Raw genomic sequence first — 9,351 nt, 5'->3', positions numbered from 1 at the left:
TTATATTATATTATATTATATTTCCTGGTCTTGTGAGATTGATCATCTTCTGATTTTTCAAGGATACTTCTTGAAGTATCCTTTTACAGAATAACAAAGCCACAGTCAGGATAAGTGCTAGGATATTTGTGAATTGTATTTCTTCTACAATTTGTAGTGCTTTCCTATGTCTGTCCTGAATAGTTACACAGGTTAGCCAAGCTTGTTAGGTGAGTTGGTCAAAGGATTCACTGAACTGGTTCACACTAGAGTATTAGAAACTTTGAATACTACTTGTTAAAGAAAGTACTCAATGTTACACTTACATTTTAAAAATTTGGAAGTCAAGGAGTGTATATCTAAGTTGAGATCAGGGATTCCCGAGAGAAAGACTGGAACTTGAGATTCTCAAATCAAATTGTTCATGGGTGTCAGTTTTCTAAGCAAAAGGCTGATTTCTGACATATCTGGGAACGTTCTGGACAAGTTTTTTTACTTGAGACCTATTACTCTCTACATACTGACTTTTATCAACAAATAAATGGAATTTTCCCTATATCTGATTAATAAGTATCTATCAGATTCCTTATCTCTAACATTGACTAGAGGCTTGAAAAAAATCTCGTGTTTAACAAAGAAAATGACTCTTAGATGTCCTATCAGGTATCCATTTTGCAAAATACAAAAGAAACTTTTACAAATCAATATTTCTAAAATTATCTCTTGAAATTCTAGAACAAAGCTCAGCTGGTTTTCTCTTCTTTGGTTCTGTCTCAGTGGTAGTTTAGAGGATTTGAGAATTGAAGGGCTTTTTCAATTATACAATAAGCAGCAGGTTTCCATTACAGTACAAAGCCTGTCATCTAAATAAATGTTAGGTGTTCTTATAAATAAGTGTCACAAGTAAATCTCAGACTGGTTCATTTATTTTTGATTCTGGTCCTGTGATTTCTGAAGTTTAAAAGAAAATATATCTGTCAGTCCTTAGGAAGTTTTCTTTTCCTTCAATTTGTTCCAAGCTTCTTCAGACTTCAAAATTATTTCCGAAGTTTAGTCCATAATTATACACAGTGTTTTTTTAATGCTTCTTATTAGCTTCTATGGCTATCATGTTTGGGCAGCAAGTAGATGAATAGTTTGAAGGTGTTGATTGAATGGTATGACATTTAAGTGGAAGTATGGATCATTATAATATCATTGTTAAACAAAACCAGAGTTGGAGACAGTAGTTGAAGTAAAAATAGATATTGTTCAGGAACTATAGCAACAGAGAACATAAACTTCTGTATAGAACTCTGCTGAGTTCCCAATACAAACAAAATAAGTGGGAATTTATAGCCAAGGAGCAATCAGTGGACGGAGAAATTGCTAACAGAAAGCATCAGAGGTAGGGAGGATCATGGTTAAGAGACCAGTGGGACTCCTATTGAAGGCAGGTTAGGGTAATCGAGTACCGTTTGGCATGTTAGGAAGGGAGGAATTTGATCATATATCAAAGACAATCAGATTATTTACAATGGGGAATTCACTCAAAAATGACTTAGCAGGGTTTTAGTAATACTAGGAAATGTTGAGAAAGCATTGAAACCTACAAGTGGAGACTTAGTTTGGAAGACAACACAGAGAAGCAAGACTTTATTTTGATCGGGAGTATTTATGCTAGCATGATATCAAAATGAAGGTGAAGGAGAAATCCACTGTAAAAAGTAAAATGGTACCATGTATGTGGATAAAAAGTACTTCAGTAATGCTGAGAACATAGATTAGCTATTTGCAAAGTGGTGTAAGTAAAGATTAAAAAGTTTTGATGGGCATAGGAAAGATCACATATGCTAGTATTGATCATACTAAAAGACTGAAGTCTTATTCTGATATTCGCTGACATGAATAACATATTTTTTTAACTGTTGATTCCATTACTGTTGTCAAAGTTTTAATGGAAGAATTACCTGTTGAAATAAAGGTTTGCAAGAGAAAGATATATGAACTGCAATAGTATTAAAAAGAATTAGACAAGTTTGAAAGATATTTTGGAGGTAAAATTGAAAATTTATACTGATTGGATGGAGCATAGGTGGAAGGATGCAAAAAGTCTTCAATATTTTAGTCTAAATAATGGATTGTTAAAAGATGAACAGTGAGATTCTTAATCATACTAGTGAATAAGTCAATATCTCATTGCTTTGAGAGAGGTGGAGTGGGACTATCTTCATTTTAGTTTTAAAGTTATGAACAGCTGAGCTAGCTTTGAAATTTAAGTGGCTGTCTGAGGCAATTGTTCATTATGAGGTCAGACTGTTGACCTCTATGCTGTACTTGAGGCTAAACAGCCAGGGATTAAGAAGTTTTAAACTCATGAAAAGTATTTTCTAAATTCTTGTTATCTACTAAATAAATATTTTGTTTTTGGTTTGTTCTTGCATTTCAAAAAAATGTCTGTAAAATGTCAAATTGAATGACCTTTCATATGAAGACTACTTTTCCATTGCAAAGACAGAAAGTAAGCACTATAAAAGTATGAGTAGAAGTGATCTTTCACTGGGTCACATTCTACTTCTTTACATTTCTCAGTAGGCTAAGACTCGAGTCCTGTACAGGTTTCTTTAATTTAAAGGAGGAGTCCATGCTCTGAAGATTTGCTGACTCATGTGAACACTGCTAGAGGGAAATTGAAGTAGGGGGAAAGACCTCCTTTGGAATTCATTCTAAATACAACAAAGACAAAGAAAGTGGAGTATTATGGACAAGGAGGTATGAGGGCTTGCTGAAGACAAGCCAGGGATATGAGATAGCAAGAATATGAGAAATGAGGAATTGGACCTGATATTGTGGGAAATCCAGTATCATGAGTGGGAGAATCTCATTAACTGACTTAGCAGTATTCTTGCTATTGCTGGGATATATAGTATAGTAAGGATAGAGACCACAGTCAAAGCCTCATTGAGAGAAGGACTTAGAGGAACCTAATATTTGTTCAAGGAGAAACCTCTCTCTCTCTCTCTCTCACTCTCTCTCTCTCTCTCTCTCACTCTCTCTCTCTCTCTCTCACACACACACAGAACATGCTAATTCCTGCTCCCAAGTTTGTTCTTTATTCCAGTGCTCCTGTATCTCCTACCTAAGGAAATTTGTGTGAGGAAACTATACATTAGAAACATTGCAAATATTTTATAAAGTTATAGATTTGAGAATAGTATGAAGAATTTAAAGGAAATACCAAAACAAAAACAAAAACAAAAAACAATGAGAACTAATAAAGAATTCCAAATAACATGGATTAGGCAAAAGTAAAAGTGACCAATAATTTAAACTGTGAAGAACTTTACAGCAGGCCAGAAGTTAAACTAATAGTGTACCTTTGTAACTACACAGATCTCAGAGATTATCTCCTTATTTTAAAGAATGGGAAGTTGAATCTCAGCTAATAGTAGGATTACACTCTCACTATATCAAAAAACTCTTTTTTCCCTCCAATATAATATTATTAAGGGAATGCACATCCATTTAGAAAAATTGATCGCAGAGAAGTACCTGACATTACTGTTCTCTCTCAATACATATTTGGCTTCAAGAATTTACCTTATTAATATTTTTATGGTTTATCTTGTATAATTAGTTGCTCACAGATATAATTTACTAGAACCTATTAAAAGGCTGATCAACTATATTGATAAATAACTTAATGAATTGGTTATTTTGTATTAAATTGAATTTATTTTCTTTTCAGCAATGACAATGCAGTTTATTAGTCATCAGTTTCCTGACTATCATGACCCCACTATTGGTGAGTAAAAGTCTGTTTTTTCCACTAGCCCAAGTAATGACACGCTAAAGAAGTATCTTAGAAATATTGTTAATGTTCATGGAGGATAAAAATACATTTTACACTATCAATATACACACATAAGCAATGTATAAGCTACTACAAAAAAATGCTTCAAGATGGAATGTGTCCTTACGTCTAGCTATGCACTCTTGGATACTCCATTCTATTGTATTTCTTTCTGATAAATAATAGTTGGAGTGCAGTAAGTCAATTATAGGATCCACTAGTAGATATCCACCTGTATTTGAATGTCTGAGCTTTGAGTAGTTAAATGACATTCATTTTATCAGCTTTTGGTTCTTCTGCAGAATTGGTAAACCATAATAGTAGAGTTTTTGCAAAGGACTTTAGAAGTAGAAGTAATTTTGTTTATTCCCCATCTTACAGATAATCTAACTGAGACCCCAAAGAATCAAAATACTGTTAGGACCCAGAATTCAGCAATGTTTCATTCTTCCTATCCAGTTTTCTTCCTGTAACTGTACACTACATGAACATTGTACTTGGGAACAAGTTTTATTATTATATTTATTATCTTGAGTCAAAGCCACTTTGACCCATTCAAAGAACTACTTTATGAAATCGCTTTAAAAATTCTGAAGCAAAATCTGCCATAGAATCCCTTGTTTAAAACACATTAGCATTGAAAACACATTAAGCACTGTTTCATGGAGAAGGAAACATAACTTCTGGACTGTTCATGGCTGTCTGCTGGCCTGGACTCTTGATTTAACAACACCTACACAGTTGATTTTCACAATCCGACTATCCCCTGTCATCACATACAATGGGTAAATCCTCTAGTTCCTACTTTGCTTATCAAAAAGCTTTATTTTAAAGTCTTACTGTGGATGTAAAGTGTTATCCTATATGTAATATTCTTATATTCCCTCCTTCAAATACTACAGGTTATTATTTGATGTTACTGGTGAAATGAATAAAAGTAACTATTTTTAAATGTTTCATAACTCAGCAAAAACTTTTCACTAGTTGAGCTAAGTTAGAAAAGATTTAAAGTGTAAGCAATTAGGATGCTGTTAAAAAGGAAGGACTTCCTCAAAAATTCAGTTCTGTTTCTAGAATAGTAACTTTGTAAGATTTTGTAAGTGGTTCACAGCAGCCTTTCTGTATGATCCTATAAATTCATTTTTGATTTTTAGCTTGTTAGTAGTTTTGCATAACCTAATGTGAGTTACAGAAAAGACTAACAACTCTTAATCTATAATCTAGGTAATGACTCTTAATCTTGTATCTTGTTGGACAATTCAGTAGTATAATATCATTTATGAAATCACAAACTCACTCTGTTCATTATTTTCCATCTAAGTTGGGGTTTATTTGTGTTGGTGTTTCAGAAACCTATCTTTAACTTACCCGTCTCTCATGTCTAGTAGTTAGACCAGGGAAATATATGAGCATAAATCATAAGTAGCTCTTTCAAGAGGAAGAAAAGGATGTGATGATGACACCTTTAGATATTTATGAGGCTCATCCATCATTACGATTGAGCTAAGTGGACATTCCATGTAACAGATAGCTGACATCATACCTTTAGATTGCTTTAAATAAATAGATGGAAAAGAAAGAGAGGAAGAAGTTTGAAAATGGAGACAGACCATTGTATTACTTTCATTTTGATTTCCTCATCACTTCATTTCTTTGCAACTCTAAAGGGAATATATTTAACAATTTTTCATTGGTGTTCTGCTTGAGGAGTGTGGAAGTCCTGTAAAATTTACGTCTTAACCTCTTCAAGCTACTCAACTATCACTGGCCCTACCACCCTTAGAGACCCTTCATGGAGAAAAAAGTATTAGTATTCCTTGAAAATCATACAAATTAAAAAATAATATACTAGCAGGAATACTTATTTTATAACTTTCATAAGAAATTAATATTTTTCCATCCTTATTCAAATCTGTCAATCCCACTGACTAAAGTTTTTGAGTAGTTTTTAGCTGAAATTTTTGAAAGTCTTGCCTGGCTTTTCTTTTTCCTTTATGTTCAGCATAACTTACTTTCTTTCAAATAGACAGTAATTCAGAAAGTTTAGGTTCCTTTTATCACTGACAAGAATTAGGGATCTTATCTGGTGTCATTGTTCTTCCTAAAGAATTAATTAAACTCTTTGTTTATTGGTAGTACTTTCAAAGTCAGTAACAGTGGCTCTAACTTCTGTAGGCTTACAGAAGTTACTTATGAAAAGGATATTGAGAAATATTGATTCCATTTCTTTATGTAAGAAGAGCTCACTTGAAATTAAATTAAGTGCCTCATCAAGGTGGTGAATATAAAGTTCTAAGTTAATCTTTAAAATGGTATATCTATAAGCAGTTGACGTGTTAAGGGTAGTTTGATTTTTTTCTTAGTATAATAATTATAGAAATACTGTGAAAAAATATTTTCACCACAGGCCTGATGCCTAACCCTTCATAACAATAAATGCAAATACCACTTTCAATTAACCATAAATCAATAGAGATCATCATTGTGTACAATTCAATGGACAAATAATTTTGAATGCCTACAATTTGCAAAGCAGTATGAAATAAAAGATAAAAATATCCCAGTTCAAGTCTTGATGTATTTTCAATTCAGGAAGAAGAATTAAGACAAATGTACAAATATTTATAATATCAATGGGGTCTGTAGTACAAGAAAGAAGTTAAATCACTGAGGGATTTTTAAAAGGATGTAGAGGCAACTAGTTCAGTGTTCTTTTAAATCACACTCACTGTGGTTTTGGATCACAGCTCCCTGTGTATTGATACAAATATTTATATAGTTTCTTAATATTTTTATTTATTTGTACTTACAAGAACTAGGGTATAGGCCTGAAGTTTGGGGGCAGGGAGAGTGGATGATGAGATTCACCAGAAACAGAGTAGGTAGCAGAAAAGGCAGATCTACTGACTGCTGAGTGGAGCAGTGGACAAGACAGGAGAAGTCTGCCATACCATGTGGGTCAGCTCCCTGCCCAGGGCTGGAACTCATGCATTAGTGGCTGGTGATAGCTTGATTATGCCACCGAGGTCCTTATATATTTCTTTTAATGGATGTACCATTGTTATAGGGCACCTCAATTCAGAGAGAGGCACCCCTGAAGCCCCAAAACCTGCCTGCTCTAAGTGGGTTCTGCCATCCGCCGCAACAAGACAAAACATATAAAGCTTTAATGAAAAGTGACTTTAATACAGTGAATATACAATATGGGACACAAAGAATATAACTTCTAAATCAAACACCTGAAGTTACCCATCCCCTCGTGGGCAAAAGTCAACCCAAAAGGGACTGGCCCAAAGCAAGGCCTGAAAGCCTGCCACAAGACTAAAGCACCTTCTGGCCGGGACCCATGGAAAAGGGTCAGAAATGGCCAGACAAGTCTGGGAGGAAAAGAGCAAAATCAAAATCAATATAAACACTGCCATAGTCACCTCCCTACAGGTATCTCACCCACATCTGCCTTAACCAGTCCAGGGTCAGGAAACAAGCCCGGTTTCTTCATCTCATGTTTGCTGCTCCATGTGGCTTCCTTAGGTCTCCTTCTTCCTTTTGCTTCTGCCTCTCTTCTTCTCTCTCCTTTTTCTCTGCTCAGTTCCACCCTCCTTCTGGGTGGGGCAGGGAACCTGGAACTTCTCTTCTCCCAGGGACCACCCAGTTACACCATTAGCTTACAATATTATATGATCCCCTCTGACCGTTTTTTCCATAAGCACCACTCTGTTGTCAGAGTCTAGTTTTCTTTTCCTTTCGTCTGGAACTTTTTTTTTTTTCCCTTTATATTCTACATTTGAGTGAAATCATCTCGTACTTGTCTTTCTGTTTCTGATTTATTTAGCTTAACATGATCAGCTCAATAAGTGGTAATGTGTTTTTTATACATCTACTAGTCTTCTTTTGTGTGGGTATAACACACCTTTATCCACTCATCTGTCCATGGACATTCTGGTGCTCCTGTCTTTTCAAATTAATGTTTTTATAGTCATTGACTAGATACCAACAAATTGAATTTTTGGATTAGATGGTTGTTCTATTTTTATTTTTCTGTTTGTTTTAAAAGCAAAGATAATCCTGCCTTCCTTCTAGAATTCAGGATACTCTGAGGAGATTTTTCAGAGAGGTCTGGAATTCTCAAAGAATTTGAAAAAGATCACCTAGGTTTTCTTTTGTAACTTTATTCCTTTTTTAACTTGCTTTAAATAAAAAATCTGTATTCTCATGTGGATTGTATATTCAGTTTTATTATTGTGTATTGATTTCTTCATCTATTGATAATTATTTCTATTCATGTTTATTGAGAATCAAAGAAATGCAAACTTGTAAGCTTAGAAAGGTCACTTCACTTGGAAAATTGGTGAAGATGTAATCTCAACTATTTTTACACAAGTCAGACATTTGATACTGGATGGAAAATTCTAAATTATGAAATATTTTATATAGCATCATAACTTTGATCACCTTATGTATGTAATTGGTGATTATCTTTCACTGTCTTCAATGATTGTTGATTTGGCCTCCTTTCCAAGGAAGCCTGTAAAACTTAATCATATTATCAAGATATATCCACCAAGATAGCTTGAGACAAAAATACATATAGCTCAAGCACAGAAGAACATTTTTCAAACTATTTTTTTAATAAACAAACAAATCAACATCAGTCAAATTAATAAGGGAAAAAGACAAATTTGATTTCATACCTATAAAATATTTACATGACCATAAATTGTAATGTAATTTCGACAACTTGGGAATTTATATCCTGAGCTATGGAATGGCTGCATTCCATAGGAGCTGGTGCATTGAGGAGACAAGAGAGTCTCACAGAGAAGAAGATGATTATATGACAAAAATCTTGCCTCTTCATATTTGTATTTCTTAAGATAGCTTTCTTTAATCAATTGAAATAAAAGGCTATTTCTGAAGATGACCATATATCTGGTAATCTTTGTTCCTAAAGATTATGGTAGCTGTTTCTCCTAAGGTCCTCGGAGCCTACATAGAACTAAAGTCCACATATCAAGGTGATACATATGTTGGGGAAACTCTAGTTTGTACATCTTGGAGAAAAACCTGTATGAACATTTTTGGAGGTGTATTTTGTGTAAGAAACCATGCTAAACGTGGAATAGATTAAAATAAAAACATAATGTATGCCTTTAGTGCACTGGTAGTTGGGTGGGGAAGGTTAATCAGCAAAGAACATGGGTAAGTTAACTAGAGAAGCACAAGGTGTTGAGGAAGGACAAGGTAGGTATATTTTGCTTTTCCTAAAGGGCAGATATTTGTAGAGCAGATGCAGACTGCCTTGAGCTTTGAGGGGTACACAGGGCTCAGAAGAGTGACATGTTAAACACAGTAGATATTCCCAGAAGAACCTAAGTAGGAGCCTGAGCAACACAGTACAGCATATAGGTAGTAAGATGGGGGTTTTGGTGGTGGTGGTGGGGGGAATCAGAAGTAGTAGAATGAGATTAATGACAAAATGTTCAGGGTGTCAAGGGAAGGATAAAGCTATTGTCAGGGACCAGATCTTTTTTTTTTTTTTT

At 34.3% G+C, this 9,351-nt stretch overlaps 1 protein-coding gene across 2 annotated transcripts in view; it reads left to right on the top strand.

Annotated features, from left to right (window-relative positions):
* RIT2 (Ras-like without CAAX 2) overlaps positions 1 to 9,351 on the top strand; it is a 292,935-nt gene that overhangs the window by 67,250 nt on the left and 216,334 nt on the right. For both annotated transcript variants that reach the window (XM_012725756.1, XM_004683869.2), the window contains exon 2: positions 3,707 to 3,763. In XM_012725756.1, the coding sequence (XP_012581210.1) occupies positions 3,709 to 3,763 (55 nt within the window). In that variant the 5' untranslated portion in view covers positions 3,707 to 3,708. The remainder of the gene's footprint in view (positions 1 to 3,706; positions 3,764 to 9,351) is intronic.

Source organism: Condylura cristata, unplaced genomic scaffold (assembly GCF_000260355.1).
Source record: "Condylura cristata isolate star-nosed mole 26May11 unplaced genomic scaffold, ConCri1.0 scaffold00016, whole genome shotgun sequence".
NCBI lineage: Eukaryota > Metazoa > Chordata > Mammalia > Eulipotyphla > Talpidae > Condylura > Condylura cristata.
Note: the sequence above shows the minus strand (reverse complement) of the source record. Positions and strands in the feature narration are given on the sequence as shown.